The sequence below is a fragment of the Dendrobates tinctorius genome, unplaced genomic scaffold (assembly GCF_039654945.1).
Source record: "Dendrobates tinctorius isolate UK_male_01 unplaced genomic scaffold, ASM3965494v1 ptg000160l, whole genome shotgun sequence".
Taxonomy (NCBI): domain Eukaryota; kingdom Metazoa; phylum Chordata; class Amphibia; order Anura; family Dendrobatidae; genus Dendrobates; species Dendrobates tinctorius.
The window spans coordinates 18,214,247-18,234,540 of NW_027361827.1; the positions used below are offsets into that span (position 1 = coordinate 18,214,247).

General features: G+C 43.6%; 1 protein-coding gene across 2 annotated transcripts in view; it reads right to left on the reverse strand.

Moving 5' to 3' along the window:
• Nucleotides 1-20,071, reverse strand: part of SNX30 (sorting nexin family member 30) — a 77,981-nt gene extending 57,910 nt beyond the window's left edge. For both annotated transcript variants that reach the window (XR_012220812.1, XM_073549690.1), the window contains exon 1: nucleotides 19,504-20,071. Coding sequence is in view for 1 of the 2 variants with exons in the window: in XM_073549690.1 (XP_073405791.1) it covers nucleotides 19,504-19,686 (183 nt within the window). In the remaining variant the exon portion in view is untranslated. The remainder of the gene's footprint in view (nucleotides 1-19,503) is intronic.
• Nucleotides 20,072-20,294: the final 223 nt, after the last annotated feature.

Consider the following 20,294-nt stretch of genomic DNA (forward strand, 5'->3'; position numbering starts at 1 on the left):
ACTGCGGCATCTGCAATGTCTTCCTACGAATTCTGACTCCCCACTATAAAAGGTTTGACCAACTTACAGAGAGGATTTGTATGTGCTCGCACAGTGACTATTAAGCATATGAGGAATTCAGCAGCAGTCGATAAAGAAGGAGCACTTCAGTCAGTCCTATACCACATAGAAACGAACTCCATACAAGAGACGTCAAAATAAGCATGTCCTACACTTAACAAAGTGAGGCCAAATGCAGTTCTCACAGGGAGAAGATTATATACTGTAAGCTTATTATAGAAACAAGTTTAGAAAGACATCAAAAAGAATTGGCACTCACCATCCATGGAAAGCCTCTGCTTAGTTTTCTTCTATTAAAAGTGACACAGGCACAATGGGAGCTAGAGGGATGTGTGAAGGCAGCATGAATCAGACATTAGAAGCATTACAGGCAATATGAATTACGCTGCAGGGCTTCAGAGAAAGAAAAAAAAAAAAAAAGAAAAAAAAAAAAAAAAACCTTTGGAAAGCCGACAGGGCACTATGCGTCTTGGATAACTAGCAAGAGACAGGTCACAGCATCTGACGTCCATGCTCCCCTGGACTGAGAGACTTGACAGTCTATGGGAATGGGGTCACGTCTTTTGGACTAGTCCCTAACATGATTTTTACTGAAAGGACTTTAAAGTAAGACATACTGCAGACAGTGACTGGCTCGGGCAGCATGAATCTCTGAAATGTTCCCTTTAAGTTTCTTTTCAATTATAGGCAATACTAATGTGACCATTATTAAAAAACAGACAATAAGGGTTTTTCTATTTTTTTTTTCCTTTCTTAAAATAAACTATGTACAGAGTTAATATGAGAAGCCAATACTGGAACACATTACCAATTAGGTTAATCACAGATATCACTAAGGCCTCAGTAAAACTTTTAGGAGTTGTACAAAAAAACATGCCTTTTACTTGCAATAAAGTCTGCAGTCTGTGAATGGAAACACTGCATACAAGAGCAGGACTCCACTGCGAGAACTAGAGTCGCATAGCTTTATTGCTTGTCTGTTAAAAGACAGACTCTGAACCGGTTGGAAGTTTGGAGACTTGTAAGCAGCCCCTTGCAGCGTTCTTTATCACAAGGACATTTTAGCCATGAGCCTTACTAAGGATTCACACATATTGGCCGATTACTTCTCAGCTTTGAATGCAGCAGCATAAACCACTTATAGAATTGTATAGGGCCCTTACTACATTCCCTATGTCCACCAATTCATAAGATTTTCTCGGATTTCAAGAAGGGGTTATATTGGTGAGCCTTAGCTCCTTAATTTGCCTGAACATTTACCAACACAGAGGCATTAGGAGTTGTGAAAAATGTAGTGTTCTGACCAAAGCAGTCCAGCAAAATCTGATCCCCAATAAGGCGCTTGTTCCCTTCGGAGATCTGCACTGTGCCTCAAAAGTACGGTAGTTCTCATCCACATATGGGGCATCAGCATACTCAGGAGAAATCAAACAAGTTGTATGGTGCATTTTCTCCCGTTAGCCTTCGGAAAATGAAAAAAAAAATTGGGGCAATATTTTTTATTACTATTTAGCAGTTGGAAATTCACCAAAAAAAAAAAAAAAAAAAAACCTGCCCAAGAATCTAATCAGAAAGATGAACAATCCATTACACAATAACTAAGCAAACAAACCTAAGCATTAGAGATGAGCGAACTGCTTCACGCAACCCCTGTTCACAGTCCAGGTCAGTGCACTCTTGCCTTGGACAGGAACAATTCAAAATTCCTTACCCACCGAGATCCCAGGCTCAGCTTATGTACAGCCAAGCTGGCGAGATGTCACTGGTGTGCCGCAAAGATGACATCACGCCAGGCCGGCAAATAAAATGCCATGCTGTGGAACCTGGAAGCTCAGGAAACGTGCACAGCTCCTGTGTATATCCAGAAAGTACTAACCTGATGAGATTACGCAAAGCGACTGTCACAACTCTGTTGTCTGGTATCCCAGGACCAGGCAATCCTTCACTGTCCCCAACACTAGGGGTGCCCTAACTTGCCCTGTTCCCTGGATTACTTTTGATTGTGAAGACACCGGGGCTACATACCTTGCCTTCGCTCCTGAATCCCCCCTCAGTCTGTACCCCTTTCCCACCCAGGGAAGAGGGGAGTAGTAGTGTACTGTAATATATCAACCATAATAACAAGGTAATACAAACAGGGATAAAGAAAAATACCAATCATACAAATATACTCACACAAACAACAGATCTATACCAGGGAGTGGAGGCTGGGGAAAAATAAAAGCAGAAACAGGGGATTAGCATACACCCACAGCCTCGCAACAGTCTCAGATAAATGCAAACACCTTTGCAAAACAACCACCATCTACAACCATGCAGCATAAGCTTGCTTTGGCATTGAGTGCCAGCCAGGGCCCATATAGGGTAGGAGATGGGAGTGGCTAACAGTGAACAGCTGAGCCTTAATGCAGGAAAGCTTCCTAGAGCACTCAGATTAACCCCTGCACTGCTAAAAGAAACTTGCACAATTTAATATGAAGGTACAGTGTTGCGAATTCTCTCTGGCTTCCCTCTGGTGATTATTGAAGATAGTGGAGCTGGTCAGATTGAGAGTTCTCTTTCTGGACTCCCTCTGGTGGTTACTGGAGCTGATCTGATTGACAGAGGCTTGCCACCTGATAATGAGGATGACGATTGGAGATCTGGGGTTTCTGATTGGGATTTAAGACAGCTGACTCCCTCTATCCCTGCTGGTGATTTTTTTCCTGTGCCTCCTGAGGTCTGATGTCTCCTGCTCTTTCCCTGCATGTTCAGCTAAGTGGTTCATTTGCTATTCTGTTTGCATTTGATCTGGTTTTGTTTATCTCTGCTTTGTGCGGGTCAGCTAACTCCGGCTGGGGCTGTGCTGAATCACCGCCCATTTGTTACTGCATGTGCCAGTTTGTTTTGTCCCCTTTTATATTGGTCTCCTTTTGCTTTGCTTTCAGAATATACCAGAGTGCTGATATAGTGGGGGGCGAAGTCGTGCGACTTCAGTGTTTTTGTGGATCAGACGTGTTGGACTCTTTGCAATCACGCAAAAAATCCTGCAGACAGTGGCTTTCCTTTCCTGTCTAGTCAGTGTGGGCCCCATCGTTTGCTCAGTCTATGCTTCTGCCTGTGTTTGCATTTTCATCTTGTCTCACCGACAATACAGTGGGGCAAAAAAGTATTTAGTCAGTCAGCAATAGTGCAAGTTCCACCACTTAAAAAGATGAGAGGCGTCTGTAATTTACATCATGGGTAGACCTCAACTATGGGAGACAAACTGAGAAAAAAAAATCCAGAAAATCACATTGTCTGTTTTTTTTTCATTTTATTTGCATATTATGGTGGAAAATAAGTATTTGGTCAGAAACAAAATTTCATCTCAATACTTTGTGATATATCCTTTGTTGGCAATGACAGAGGTCAAACGTTTTCTGTAAGTCTTCACAAGGTTGCCACACACTGTTGTTGGTATGTTGGCCCATTCCTCCATGCAGATCTCCTCTAGAGCAGTGATGTTTTTGGCTTTTCACTTGGCAACACGGACTTTCAACTCCCTCCAAAGGTTTTCTATAGGGTTGAGATCTGGAGACTGGCTAGGCCACTCCAGGACCTTGAAATGCTTCTTACGAAGCCACTCCTTCGTTGCCCTGGCGGTGTGCTTTGGATCATTGTCATGTTGAAAGACCCAGCCACGTTTCATATTCAATGCCCTTGCTGATGGAAGGAGGTTTGCACTCAAAATCTCACGATACATGGCCCCATTCATTCTTTCATGTACCCGGATCAGTCGTCCTGGCCCCTTTGCAGAGAAACAGCCCCAAAGCATGATGTTTCCACCACCATGCTTTACAGTAGGTATGGTGTTTGATGGATGCAACTCAGTATTCTTTTTCCTCCAAACACGACAAGTTGTGTTTCTACCAAACAGTTCCAGTTTGGTTTCATCAGACCATAGGACATTCTCCCAAAACTCCTCTGGATCATCCAAATGCTCTCTAGCAAACTTCAGATGGGCTCGGACATGTACAGGCTTAAGCATTGGGACACGTCTGGCACTGCAGGATCTGAGTCCATGGTGGCGTAGTGTGTTACTTATGGTAGGCCTTGTTACATTGGTCCCAGCTCTCTGCAGTTCATTCACTAGGTCCCCCCGCGTGGTTCTGGGATTTTTGCTCACCGTTCTTGTGATCATTCTGACCCCACGGGGTGGGATTTTGCGTGGAGCACCAGATCGAGGGAGATTATCAGTGGTCTTGTATGTCTTCCATTTTCTAATTATTGCTCCCACAGTTGATTTCTTCACTACAAGCTGGTTGGCTATTGCAGATTCAGTCTTCCCAGCCTGGTGCAGGGCTACAATTTTGTTTCTGGTGTCCTTTGACAGCTCTTTGGTCTTCACCATAGTGGAGTTTGGAGTCAGACTGTTTGAGGGTGTGCACAGGTGTCTTTTTATACTGATAACAAGTTTAAACAGGTGCCATTACTACAGGTAATGAGTGGAGGAAAGAGGAGACTCTTAAAGAAGAAGTTACAGGTCTGTGAGAGCCAGAAATCTTGATTGCTTGTTTCTGACCAAATACTTATTTTCCACCATAATATGCAAATAAAATGAAAAAAAAACAGACAATGTGATTTTCTGGATTTTTTTTTTCTCAGTTTGTCTCCCATAGTTGAGGTCTACCTATGATGTAAATTACAGACGCCTCTCATCTTTTTAAGTGGTGGAACTTGCACTATTGCTGACTGACTAAATACTTTTTTGCCCCACTGTATATGTTTGGGGGCTATCTATTCCTTTGGGGTCTGCTCCGGGGCAGTTTAGATTTCCCCTTGCTTTAGGCTTATTTAGCTCTTCGGCTGTGCCGAGGCATCTAGGATCATCGTACGTACGCTCCACGGCTACTGCTAGTTGTGTGGACAGGTTCAGGGGTCTGCATCCGCTTAGTTACTAACCTCTGTGGTTTTCTGTGGCTTAGGCTACTTTCACACTAGCGTCGTGTGACGTACGTCGCAATGCGTTGGGCCAATGTACCGACGCACGTTGTGAAAGATTTGCACAACGGGGGCAGCGGATGCAGTTTTTCAACGCATCCGCTGCCCCATTGTAATGTCCAGGGAGGAGGGGGCGGAGTTTCGGCCGCGCATGCACGGTCGAAAATGGCAGACACGACGCACAAAAAAAGTTACATGTAACGTTTGTGTGCGTCGCGGCCGCCAAAACACGACGCATCCGTTGCACGATGGATGTGACGTGTGGCCATATATTGCAATGCGTTGCTAATGCAAGTCTATGGAGAAAAAAACGCATCCTGCGGGCAACTTTGCAGGATGCATTTTTTCTCCAAAACAGCGCATTGCGACGTACGTCACACAACGCTAGTGTGAAAGTAGCCTTAGCCTGGCCTGCTATCCTCCTCAGTGACTCATTAATAACAGTACAGTGCTTCTAATCAGTGCAGGAGTAGGAGAAATCAGACGCTGCTGTCTTCTGGCTCCTCTCTGTTGTGGTAAACCCATGAGACTCGCTCAGCTCTACTTAGTGCCTTTTATATAGTTTGTTTTATTTATAAACGTTCTAATAGCTTTTATTTCATTTTTTTACAACTGTATAATGCAATTTTGAGTGCCATTTTTTGAACTCCAATACAGAAGCCTTTGGGAAACAGGTTAAAACCTTCCCCCTTCCCCCTTTCTCACCATCCCCCTTAAAAAAGGAGTGGGGTTCTTTTATGTAGTTACAGTTGCACACAGTCTTTTGGGTTTTTTTTCGGATGAGTATATGCTGAAGTGCTCAAACTTTGTATCACACATTGTCTATCAAAGAAGAAGGAGGTTCTCCAGCGGCAAATATCCACTATATAAACTGATGATCCGGTTGGAATAAAAAAAAAAAAAAAATTGCCTATCATCTCAACATAAGAAATATAAAAACTAGCCAGCTAGGAGGATGGCATGTATAGAAAATGACGTGTTTCAGCCAAGTGCCTTATTCATGGCATAATGAACAGGATTCTGATACTGATACTTCCCCCATTCCCTACAGAGGCGAGTTGTATAGAGACTGGATAATTACAACAAGTTTTAACCATATAAGATGGAGTTGGAAAGTACAAACAGATTACCCAAATAAAGAAAAACAGCAAAGGAAAAAACAATGATAAAAACAGAAGATATTATGCATGGATAGAGGTGATAATAGAAAAAAAAATTGCATTGTATATCAGTAACATGGCAAACAGAAATCATGAAATCTATCAAGTATCATGGCTGTGGGTTCACAGTTACATCTATATGGAGCTTCCATGATTGAGCTGTGGAAACAGACTATTGATTAGGAGCGTCCTTGAAATGCAGAGAAAATTAGTACAAGCTTTGCAAAGCCACTTCTCCAAAGTAAAAGCACAATTCATCCTTTCAAGAGCGGGCAATTTTTGTGTTTTTGTCCTTCCACATTTTTCCCTTTCCTTCTTTCTTGAGTCATAATTTTTAAATTTTTCTGAAGACAGCTACACGAAGACTTTTTTATGAAAGACAAGGTGTAGTTTCAATAGACACCATTCATTTAACCAAATAATGTACTGAAAAACCAGGGGGGGGGGGGGAATTCCAAGTGCAGAGAAATAGTAAAAAACAAAAATATGCAAATCTGCCATTTCTTTTATGGGTTTTATTTTGAGGGTGTGTAGTAAAAAAAATGACCTAACAATGGGATTCTCCATGTCAGTGTAATTACGGTTTTCACCACAAAATAAAAAAGGTGAGCCACACGGTTTGTTTTTTAATCTATGAAAGGGTAAAAAGGTATGCAAATGCCTTAATATATTCATCTTCCGACGCTCTTTTCAGGATCCAGCGCGGACCAGCTACTCTTCTCAGTGACGTCGCCACTTTGCCCATTTTCGGTGGTGGTCACACACTGCTCTTTGTGACTCGAAAGTGGCTTTTACAAAGCAAGTATACTGTATGTGTGGTCTTAGAACGAAGCTCCATGGACTTGCATTTTAAGGGCTCATGCTCATTTGCAAGAAAAACAGACGAGTGCAATTCGATTAAAAAAAATTGAATTGCACTCTGACTAATGTTATTCTACGATTCCCTGCTCATCTGCAAATTTTTCTTCTCAGCTCAGATTGGACGGAGGAAAAAAAAAAAAGTAGCATGCAGCGATTGGCCGTGTATATTGAACGAGACTCACCAATGCAAGACAATGGGTGGGAGGAAAAAAAAAAAAAAAAAACTTGCTTGGCACACAGCAGTAGTCTCCATGGGAAACTAGAAGCTGCAGTTGTCTGATCGGCTCTGGCTAAGACAACCATAGAGGTCTGCTGGAGACCTCTGATTGTCATGACAACACATCAGTGACCCACGATCACGTGACATGGGTAGGATTTCCAGAGCGATTGACGGAAGCGCAAATTAAATGTCGCTGTCAGAGATTGACAGCGGCATTTAACTAGTTAACAGCCGTGGGTGGATCGTGATTTCATCAGCGGCTGTTGCGGGCACGACAGCTGTACATATCAGCCGTCATGTGCCCGGAAAGGTGCAGGCTCAGGACCGCATAAAACAGGGGGAGTCCGACATTGGTGTACTATTACGCCTGATCATCGGCTAAGAACTCTGCTCACCTTAATCACGTCACCGCGAAACACTGATGCAGCTCAGTGACGTGCAGCTCAGTGTCTCTACTTGAGGGCAGACTGAACACTCGCATCATGCCAATGTTCAGCATGCCATCTAGATGTAGCAGAGCTAGACTCGTCAAGGGACAAATGGATTCTCTTATCAGACAGGTAAGGTAATTATTTTTTTTATTACAGGGTACATGGACTTCAGTGGATTAGGTTTAAAGGGGAGTATAACTTTTTTTAATTTCAATTAAAAGACTTTATTCTGGGTCTTATTTACAATATGACTATGGTGTTAGTAATGGGGGTGTCTCAAACGCCTCTCAATTATTAACCCTTGAGCATGATGTCAGCTGCCAATACAAAGCTGACATCAACTCCAATACTATTTCCCCACTTGCCACTGCACCAGGGAAAATGGTAAGAGCTAAGGCTAAGCGCCAGAAGTGGCGCATCTTATGGATGCCACATTTCTGGGGCGGCTGAAAGCTGATGTTTTTAGTCTGAGGGGGGGCCAATATGTATGGCCCCTTTCTAGTCTATTAATATCAGCCCGCAGCTGTCTGCCTAGCCTTGGCTGGTTATTAATTACATGAGGGCTCCACATTTTTTTGGCATCCCTATTTTAATAACCAGTAATGGTTAAGTATACAGCCGTGAGTTGATATTAATAGCCTGAGATGCTCCATGTATATTACCCCCATCCTAGGCTAGTAATACCTGCCCCCAGCTGTCCACTTTCCTCCTGCAGGTTATTAAAATTAAAGGGGACCCACACCATTTTTTTCAGTAATTTATTGATTAAATATATGTACAGTAGGCGACAGTACTAATTAAACATGTCACTCATATTTCTATGTTTTGAAGAAGGTTTTCAAAGAAAATCTTTAACCCCTTCACCCCAAAGCCTGTTTTCACCTTCCTGACCAAGCCAAATTTTACAATTCTGGACAGTGTCACTTTAGGAGGTAATGACTCTGGGACGTTTCAACGGATCCCACCAATTCTGAGGCTTTTATTCTTGTGACATATTGTGCTTCATGATAGTAGTAAAATGTTTCTATATGACCAGCATTTATTTGTGAAAATAACGGAAATTTGATGAAAATTTGGAAAATGTTGCCATTTTCAAACTTTTAATTTGTCTGTACGAAAACCAAAGAAATATGTCACAAAATAATTAATAACATTTCCCCACATGTCTACTTAATATCAGCACAATTTTTGAAACTTTTTTTTGTTAGGAAGTTATAAAGGTTAAATTTGAACAGCGATTTCTCTTTCCAACAAAATTTACAAAACTTTTTTTTTTTTTTTTCTTTTAAGCGACTACACCATATTTGAAGTGACTTTGAGGGGCCTATATGACAGAAAATACCCAAAAGTGACACCATTATAAAAACTGCACCCCTCAAGGTGCTAAAAACCACATTCAAAAAGTTTATTAGCCCGTCAGGTACTTCACAAGAACTAATGTAATGCAGAAGGAAAAAATGATTTTTTTTTTTTCCAATCACAATTTTTTTTTTTATTTTAGCAAGGTTAACAGGAAAAAAAATTGACCCGAAAATTTGTTGTGCAATTTCTCCTAAGTTCGCAGATATATGTGATGGAAAACTACAGTTTTAGCGCACGGCAGAGCTCGGAATGGAAGGAGCGCCATTGACTTTATGAATGTAAAATTTGCTGGAATAATGAGCAGATGCCATGTCAGGAGTGCCCCTAATGTGCCTAAACAGTGGAAACCTCCTACAAGTGACTCGCATTTCGGGAACTAGACACCTCACTCCTCAGAAAATGCATCTAGAAGTGTGGTGAGCACCTTAACCCCCTAAGTGCTTCACAGAAGTTTATTATGTTGAGCCGAAAAAAAAAAAAAAAAATTTTGAGACAAAAATGTTTTTAGCCTCAATTTTTTTTTTTTTCTTCACAAGGTTAACAGGAGAAAACGCACCATACAATTTGTTGTTCGATTTCTTCCGAGTATGCAGATACCCCATATGTGGTCGAAAACTACTTTTGAGGCACAGTGCAAATCTCAGAAGGGGACAAGCGCCATAATGGAGATCAGATTTTGGTGGATTACTTTGAGGGTGCCATGTCATATTGGTAGAGCCACTGAGGTGCCAGAACAGCAGACCCCTCCAATAAATGACCCCATTTTACAAACTACACCTCTCAATGAATTCATCTAAGGGTGCAGTGATCATACTGTACAGTATTGTAATGGTGAGGCTCGGGAAGGATGGACAGCTATTTTTCTCCTGAAACGCAGATTTTCGTAGTATAGTTTGCGGACTCCATATACAAAACCCCTAAGTGCTAGAAGAGCAGACTACCCCCTCAAGTGACCCTATTTTGGAAGTTATATACAGGTGTAGTGACGATTTTGACTCCATGAGCATTTTCCAGAAACAAATAGCAGTGAATGTTGCTGAGTAAAAAATGCAAACTGCCATTGTAGTGCCTAGAACGCTGAAGTCACCAGCTCATGCTTCTGGAGACACACACATACACACTCGTAAATTAGGAGGGCTGTCATCGCTACAGAAATGCCAAACGTGTGGAAGCTAAATGTGGTTTAGGCACACTGGGGCATTTGGATTTGGGAGTGTAGAATTTGCAGAGTTTCTTTTTGGGGGTGGGGGCAACGAGCTATTGCGCTTTTCCAGAGCCTTTGTACTACAAGTAATGTTAAAGATTTGATTTTTTTTTTGTGGATCGAGTTGAAACTTTTGTTGTTTTACATAACATTTATCCTGCTCTCTACACTGAGCATTTACTTTGGGGTTTCCATCTAAATCTCTAAGTGGCATGATTTAAATGGAACCCCCAAGTGATCCATTCACTAATGAGGCAGCAGAGTTACTCTGGACTCCATTTGGACTTTGCACAGCACTGTTCTTTTCACAAGTGCACAAAACTGTGGCAGAACGGGATTTTATGCATGCCTAAAAAGACGGACACCACCGGATCACAGGTCAGATAGTGTCCACAGTGTCTCAATATAGGAAATCTTCCGCCGGTGATTCCGTCTCAATCATATATTTCAGAGATTTACATAGAAACCCCAGCGTTAGTGCACAGCGCAAGATAAACGTAAGCAGAGCCTGCCTGGGATCTTTGGCAGACCAAAAGAAAAGAAAGAAAAAAAAAAAAAAAAAAAAAGGTGAAGAATTGGTTCCATTTATTTCTTGAGCGGTATAAGTGATTAGATGACTATTCTTCACGTCGGTGTGATTGCAGAGATACCAGATTTAGATCTGGTTTTTCATGTCTGACTGCTGTAACACTAAAATACGCCATACAGTTGTGGCCAAAAGTATTGACACCCCTGCAATTTTGTCAGATAATACTCAGTTTCTTCCTGAAAATGATTGCAAACACAAATTCTTTGGTATTATTATCTTCATTTAATTTGTCTTAAATTAAATGAATTTAGGAAAGAATGCCAAAAGTAAAAAAAAAAAAAAATGTTTAAAAATAAAAAAAAACTAAAAGTTCAAATCACCCCCCTTTCGCCCCAATCAAAATAAAACAGTAAAAAAAAAAATCCCACATACACATTAGGTATCGCCGCGTTCAGAATCGCCCGATCGATAAAAAAAAAAAAAAGCATTAACCCGATCGCTAAACGGCATAGCGAGAAAAAAAAATTCAAAACACCAGAATTACATTTTTTTGGTCGCCAAGACATTGCATTAAAATGCAATAACGGGCGATCAAAAGAACGTATCTGCACAAAAGTGGTATCATTAAAAACGTCAGCCCGGCACGGAAAAAATAAGCCCTCACCCGACCCCAAATCATGAAAAATGGAGACGCTATGGGTCTCGGAAAATTGCGCAATTTTTTTTTTTTTTTTTAGCAAACTTTGGAATTTTTTTTCACCACTTAGATAAAAGAGGACAGACATGTTTGGTGTCTATGAACTCGTAATGACCTGGAGAATCATAGTGGTAGGTCAGATTTAGCATCTAGTAAACCTAGCAAAAAAGCCAAGCAAAAAACAAGTGTGGGATTGCACTTTTTTGGCAATTTCACCGCACTTGGAATTTTTTTCCCGTTTTCGAGTACACGACATGGTAAAACCAATGGTGTCATTTAAAAGTACAACTCGTCCCGCAAAAAATGAGCCCTCACATGGCCATATAGACGGAAAAATACAAAAATTATGGCTCTGGAAAGAAGGGGAGGGAAAAATGAAAATGCAAAGCCAAAAATACCCCTGGTTGTTAAGGGGTTAAAGCAGCGCCTGACGTGCAGGGAGGAGGCGTGTCAGCTTCTGCTTTGAGCATGAAATGACAGACCACAGTCACTGGGTGACCCTGCGGCAATTTTTGTGCCTGGGGGTCACTATGGAGACCATTGACATAACGTGATTGCATCGCGTTGTGCCAATGGGAGTACAGAGGGAGCTCTCTCTCCTCTGCGATGTCGTTGTCACTATTGACAGCGGCATCACAAGGGTAAGACGCCAGCAATAGGTGATCATGGATGTTGATGCAGGGCGTCAGCTCTCATATAGAGCAGACACCCGCATTTGATCACAGCGGCGCACCGTGTGAGCCCACGTGATCATGGCGTCGTATACATACAGTGGTTGAGGGAACGCAGCTCCCACGGCACCAAGTATATACGCTGCATGTCAGGAGGGAGTTAAATTACAATTACTCTATGTAAAAGCTAATGTTAAAATCACATTGCATGCGGATCGCATACACATCATTCGGATGTCAGGTGCTAAAAATCTCATGATACTCGCATGACACTCGTCCAACTTTTCAGGAACATAACTGGACGGATTTTATTCACGATGATGGATATAAGCCCCAAGACAGACTTCCAGCTCACACATCAGATCACTCAATAATTCAAACAGTCTGAATAGTGGTAACGTCACTAACAAGAGAAGCAGCACAGGTGTGTTCGCTGAAGGGGTTAACTAGTGGGACAATTTTATAAAAGTCACTAGATGGAGGGCGGTAATGTCACGATGGGGGCAGGCTTTGCAGCCTTGAGAATCTCTCCCCCCATGTGCTCACCCACCTATCCACTCTCTCTTTCCCCACAGACTTCTCCCGTCTGTGCTCTCTTCTTTGACCTGTCTACCCCATGTACTATCCCCCTTGTCTGCTGTCTCTCTCCTTCCTGTGCTGTCCCATTTGAGCTGTCTCCCCCCTGTGCTCTGTCTCTCTCACCCATCTGCTGTCTTCTCTCATGTCATCTCTTCTTTGACCTTTGTACCCCATGTGCTCTCCCCCTTGCCTGCTCTCTATTACAGCAGGAGATCGCAGAGGATACATTTTGTGAGGTATAGTTTAAAAACAGTCAGTGAAATATTTTACCTCACAAAATGAATCGTCTGTGATCCCCTGCTGTAATGTCAGTATTGTCTTTTGCTTCCTCCCCTGCCCAGGAGATGTGGTATGCTCCGTACACGGTCAGACATAGAAAATTTTTAAAATGAACTTTCGTTTGTGGGAAAACCCCTTTAATGTGACCGGCTTCCTCTGCCTGTAGCCACGTCGCGCATCTGCCGCCGGGATGAGCCGAATGATTCACTGCCCCTGCGCGGAATTCGCACAGGCGCAGTAAATCAGACTTCCGACATCCTTGTGCAGACAGATAGTGGTGGTCACATAAAATCTGCGCATGTGCTCCTCCTGTACAAAGATGGCAGCGGTCAGTGAATCATTCGGCTGATGCCGGCGGCAGCGTGTTCACGACGGTGTTCCGCTGGTGGTATTGCGCAAGAGGCTGTCTACGGCGTATACAGTGTGTGGTGCGTACGGCGTAGACACTGTGTGTATGGCATATACAGTGTGTGGTCCATACGGCGTTTGTGTGTGGTGCGTACGGCGCATACAGTGTGTGTGTACAGCATATACAGTGTGTGTGGTCCATACGGCGTAAACAGTGTGTGTGTGGTCCGTACGGAGTATACAGTGTGTGTGGTGCGTACGGCATTTACAGTGCATACGGCGTATACAGTGTGTGTGGTGCGTACGGCGTATACAGTGTGTGTGGTGCGTACGGCGTATACAGTGTGTGTGTGGTGCGTACGGCGTATACAGTGTGTGTGTGGTGCGTACGGCGTATACAGTGTGTGGTGCGTACGGCGTATTCAGTGTGTACGGCGTATACAGTGTGTGTGTGTGTGGTGCGTACGGCGTATTCAGTGTATACAGTGTGTGTATGTAGTGTGTACGGCGTATTCAGTGTGTACGGTGTATACAGTGTGTGTATGTAGTGTGTACGGCGTATACAGTGTGTGTGGTGCGTACAGCGTATACAGTGTGTGGTGAGATGGTGTTCCGCTGGTGGTACCGCACAAGAGGCTGGTACCACCAGTTTCCATATTGAGACACCCATCACTTGGGTGACCCAATATGGTGGTCAGTGAAATTCCGCCGCTTGGAATTCTGGGATCCGGACACATCTGGATGGAACAGGATGTGAAGACATTACAAGGCAAGTATATATTAGATGTTCCGAACCCAGCGATACCAAATATCTGCACTTTGTTTATTTTTGTTTTTACATAAATTAATCCACTAAATGTATTTATTTTTTCTTTGTGATTTTTTTTTATACGTTTATAATTATTAAAAACTTCTCCTCCCTTCACTTTTTTAACCTTAACATCAACTTCCTCTGCCTTGATCGCTGATCTAACACTCTGCAACGCCCTTTGCAGTGCAGGTCATTAGATCAGCAATGCATCACTGCTCCTGCTCGGAACAAGAGCTTACAGGCCACTCACTGTACCTGGGTGACCCAACGGCTATCTTTTGGCCCGGGATCACCATGGAGACCGTGAAGTTCTCTTCCTCTGTTATGTCGATCAACGTGCTGTCATTGACAGCGGCATCAGAGGGGATTTGCCCCAGGGTGTCAGCTCTCATATAGCGCCGACACACGCTTCGGATCGCGCCGACGCTCGGACTGAGCCAAAGTGATCATCACACCGTACATCTATGGCGGTTTGCGGGAACGCACTTTCCACGCTGACATACATGTACGATGGGTGTCTTAAAGGGATTAAGTCACGCCATAGGTGATTTACAGCTGCACCTAAATAGTTAAAGAGAACCTGTTTTGTAATGTAAACTAAAGACAATGCTGTAATGGTGTTGTAATACTGATTACATTTGGCGGTTTTCTTTTCCTGAAGTGCTTTGGAAGGTTTTTTCGGATGTGGTTTTTTTTTTTACAATACCTAGTTTGGAGTGGATTCCATTAGGATCTGCTTGAAAGAACTGCCATGCACTTTATTATTCCCCCAAGTGTTTTTTTAAAACTTGAAGTGGAAAGGAAAGAAAGAAACAGACTCACGTCCATTGTTGTTTTTTTTCTGCTGCAGGTTTATTAATCTCATGCACATGCTGCTTATTTATTCATTGCGGATGTGAACCTAAGTGATTTTTCAAATCTACAGCATGTCAATTTCTTCAGCGTTTTTCACCTATTAAAATGCAATGGGAAAAAAAAAAACAAGTAAAAACGCATAAAATTATGTAAATACGTGCAGATTTTATGCAGCGCTTTTCCTGCTAACACTCAGGTTTTTGGTGCATAAAAATCTGCTGCAAATGCACAATGTGTGCGCGTACCCTAAAACTTAGATATGAGCAGCAAAGGCCCCTTTCACATATCAGTTTTTTGCCATCAGTCGCAATCCGTCGTTTTTTGAAAAAAAAACAGATCCAGCGACTGATGCCGCTGGATCTGTTTTTTTTGAAAAGACTTATTAGCAACGGATGGCCTCATGTTTCGTCCATCGTTCGCCAGGTCCTTCGAAAAATTTTTGTCTGGCGGCCGGACACGACGCACAAAGCAACGTTTTTTGTGTCCGTCGAAAAATCAGACAGCGACAGATCAGTTTTTTTAACTGAGCATGCTCTTGACAGGATAAAACCCAAAAGAAAGAATAGATATATATACCGCTGACGTCACTGAGGCTGCGCGGAGTCCCCGGCTGACCTGAGGTGATCTGACAGAGTGGGAAAAAGTTCCAAAACTTTCCCACGCTATCGCGTTCACTTCAGGTCAGCCAGGGACTCCGCGTAGCCTCAGTGACGTCAGCGGTAGTCAGTGAGGCTGCGCGGAGTCCCTTGCTGACCTGAGGTGAACTCAGGAGCGTGGGAAAAAGTTTAGAAACTTTTACACGCTTATTAGTTCATCTCCGGTCAGCCGGGGCGCCTGCGCAGAGATGAATTCATTCATTCGGCAGTGGTTTACAGCGTTGCCGGTAGCATTCGCATCGGTCCCTGTTGTAAACTAGTTAACAGCTTGTGATGGATCGCAGCGGGGGACCTGACTGAACGGCGGAGATGTATATTATTGTTTGTTTTTTTTGCTTTTTTTACAGAAGGGCTTTTTTTAGATTGGCAGAATAATAAATTTAGTCAAAAACTGTATTTATTTCATTAAAAGAATTTTTAATTAATGTGTGTCTTTTTTTAACCCTTTACTATTCTAGGGATAATAATGGATAGGTGTCTTATTGACACCTCCATTATTAACCTGGTTTAAGGTCACCTTTCAATAGCAGGGTGACATTAACCAATTATTATTAACCCATGAGCCACCGGTAAAGGATATGGGAATAGAGAGGCTAAGTGCCAGAAAAGCACTGTGCTGGCTGGGGGGCAGATTTTTTTTAGCCGGCGGGCAAAAACAACGGTCCCTCTCTAGGCTATTAATATCTGCCCTCACTCACTAGCTTTCCCTCTCTGGCTGAGAAAATTGCGCAGGAGCTCACGCAATATTCTTCTGCGATTATAGCCTTAAATATAATCCCTAGAGTTCCAAATTTTCTCTGTCTTATGTCCAAGGGGCTAAAGAAAAAAGGCTCATTTCACACTACGCATGTGCTTTATCTATACCTTCTCAGGACACAAAAGAAACACTGTGACCATATAGCACGAAATACAGCGATTATCTGTAGCAGTCACATGGGGATAGAGCTGTGAAATCAGCGGCAAAGGTAAGCAAAATACGACTGGCAGGGAGCAAAAAGGGGAGTACAAGTTATTTATAGGGGAGGGAGGTTGTCCACTACCGGACAACCCCCTTGTTAATAGCCCCAGGGTGCTATATACATTAACCAAATAAAAAAAATCTATACAAATATAAAGTCCTCCTGCAGTGCAGCTTCTCACAATGTCACGTGACCACTGCAACCAATCAGAGGCCACTGATTGGCTACGGCCTTCAAAATTTTGTATGAGCAGAAGAACGGATTTGGTCTATGTTTCAATAAGTTGAATACCGGTATATAAAATAGTATAAGGTTGCATGTGCAACCTGTGAAGAGTCCAGTGGATGGTTCCCATTTGCTCCGTAGTCCTGGTTTGGTTGACATCCCCCAGGATAAGGCCGGGGTCACACTTGCGAGTGTGATGCGAGAAACTCGCATCAATATGTGTTACCGCCGCCGGCACTCGGAACCGGTGTGCGCAGCTGCACGTATTTCTACGTAGCTGAGCGCTCCGGTCCTTAGTGCTGGGTATTGCTGTGCGAGTTTCTCGCATCACACTCGCAAGTGTGACCCCGGCCTAAGACAGACAATACAAACCACAGCTACACAGCTGAATGTGCGACCAGCACACCTGAATTCACCGTATGCTACTCCAGTCTGTAAATCACAGATCAGTCAAGCCAGGAGGGACACTGGACCCCAAGAGTACGTGTACGCAACTTTTTGAGTTGGACGCGCCTGCTAAATTTTTCAACAAGACAGTTTAAAAAAAAAAAAAAAAATGCATTTCTTAAAACGCGTGTTTTTAATCAGAATTTTTTTGGCATCCTTTTTACTGGCATTTTTTTTTTTTTTTTTTACTTTTGGGAAAAAAAATGTGTTTTTAACAAAATGCTCAACAAGTCACCAAAGCATCTTCCGTACGTCATTTTCAGAGCAGAAAATGCCTGAAGAATTAACATGTCACTTCATTTAACCGCTTGGCCTCTATGGAAACATGAAGTGGTTAAAAATCACTGAAAAGCCCGAGCATATGAACAGCAAGTCAATTTTACATAGAAATGCATGTTCATTGTTTTGAGCATTTAGCTCTTTTTCAGAGTGAAATTTGTCTGAAAAAGACATTTCGTGTGTGCACACAGCCCAAGAATCCTACAGAGACGAGGACCGCCCACTGGACTCTTCATAGTAAACGAGCAACACTTCCTATTTTTTTCCCTTACAAAGCAAGAGACATCTCGGAAAACGTATTTCCATCCTCTAGATCACCATCAGCAGATTGGAGATGACATGTTCCCTATTGATGCGAACGACCTCTTTGACAGTAATGGATTCTGTCATGTTTTAACCATTTAAAGGGAACGTGTCGGCTAGGAGATGCCCAAACCTTGAGCAGTATCATCAGCCACCGATACAATCCCAGCCACGTATGTTTGTCTGCGAAACACTGAGGCGTGTCAGAGGAAATCGTACTTTACAAGACACGGGGACCAAGTCGCACAGATGACTAGTCGTAGAGACAGGGTCCCTGGCGGCTTCTCCCCACCCGCTGAGTGACTGGCAAGCCTCCGCCTGCATGTGTGGTCTCAGATCAAAATCTTCAATGTCAGTGTATGGGGCCGTTAAAATAAATAAAAAATACACCTACATCTTTTGTTTTTCCTTTATGACATGTGAAAGACTGATGAAATGAGAAAATATATATATATATATATATATATATATATATATATATATATATATATATATATAGTTTGCAGTCTATACCCGGGCCATGAATGGCAGATGTGTGAAACTTGAAAAAAATACATAATCAGCTATAATTAACTATTTTGACTTCTGATAAAATGATGGACACCTTCCAAAGCCTATTATAGTCAATAGGGTCCCTTGGGCATCATTTTTGCCTGATAATGGATCCATCCTCTGAGGTAGCTCAGTTTTTCTGTTCCCAGGTCAGAATATCAAACTCCAAAAGGCGGATGTTACCTCAGCCTGAAACCTTCCTGAGAGGTAACATCTGTCAGAGCTGACGGGTACTTGGTCAAAATCCCCAACTTACCGGGGATGCCGTGATCTGTCACGTGGGCAACAAGATCACTAGGGAGAAACACAGGTAGAATATTGCCACAGAGGGGCAGAGAAGAAACCTGATGAACAGATTATACTTCAATGGGCTCCTTGGGGGCTGCGGCAAAAGGCATTAGATCACCCATCTTATTAATAGTGTGAAGACAGACAGCGTGTGCCAGGTACGGACTGGGGCTGAAATTCAGCCCTGGCATTTGTAATCACACAGGTCCATGCTGTCCCCGTCCTCAAGCACCAGATGGGATATATTACTACTATTATTACTCTGGATGGAGGAAAGCAAGATTTGCTACATGCCCATATTTCTAATGATTCCTGTGGCCTGCTGGGGTAAGTGTCGGAGTCACAACTCTTAACAGTATGGGTGTTGTGAGAACACAGATTCTAACAACGTAGCAGACAAGGCAGCTGACAGCAGACAGGCCCTTCCGGCATTTGCCAGAATTGCCAGATGGCCAGTCAGGCCCTGCCATGCACACCGCTCCTCTATATAAAGGCTCTGTTCCTGCTTGTAGTAAGAAGTTTTGTACCTTGCCAGCCCCGGGCATCGCTCAGGATTTCACCTCATGTATGTAGTGTAGGGGTTCTGCAACCCATTGATTGCACAGGAGCTGTGCCTATTAGGGCGGCCATTCATTCATACACCAGTCCCACTCCTAAAGGAAGAGGATCCAACTAATCCCCCTCATTAAGAGCAATTTAGGGTTAGTGCACAGAAAGCAAGGACCCCAAGGGCCATCCCGCACATTAGCCATGCTCCTCTCTTACCTTGTCCCCTATACTGCAGGGCTCAGCATGGCCGAGGTCTGGGCTAGGGGTGTCGCTGACCACCAGCCCATAGCCTACTGCATCGTCTTCAGCCCCAGGAGAGCAGCTCAGAGGGTGCCTGATGTCATGAAGGGACTTCTGGCCAGACGAAGGCAAGGACTTCGGAGTACTGGAGCCCGACATGATGACTGGAGCGGAACCTCAGCACCAGGACGCCATTGCCACCGAGACCGAAGCTAACAACAGGGTGTTCACCAGAAAGGTGGAAAAACGGGGCGGGCGGCGAAGGTTACACAATATTAATGAGGCGGAGGACAGCTGACATATTGCACGCAGCCCACGGGGCAGCTCAATGGTTCTCAGGCGCTGGCTGCCCCCTCATCATTGCCACTCCTGCCTCAGAGCTGAGGGGCCACAGTGTAAACACTGGCATCCAGCTGTGGACGCCCCCTAATAATGGACGTAGTCCTGGGGGTGAGCTGTGCACGGCCGCTTCCTCCTTCTCACAGACTCCTCCTTTTTCGCTTTCTCTCTGTTTTTTCTTCCATCCCGGTTTTATCACCCTCCCACTATCCGTGACTAAGAGGAAGTAATCCCTCAGTCGTGGCTCAGGAAGTGTTCTACTACAGGAAGCGAGATCCACGGGGTACACAGGGCCCAGACAGAGGGAGTCAGACGGTGCACACGGCCCAGAGGGGGAGTCAGACGGTACACACGGCCCAGAGAGGGAGTCAGACGGTACACACGGCCCAGAGGGGGAGTCAGACGGTACACACTGCCCAGACAGAGGG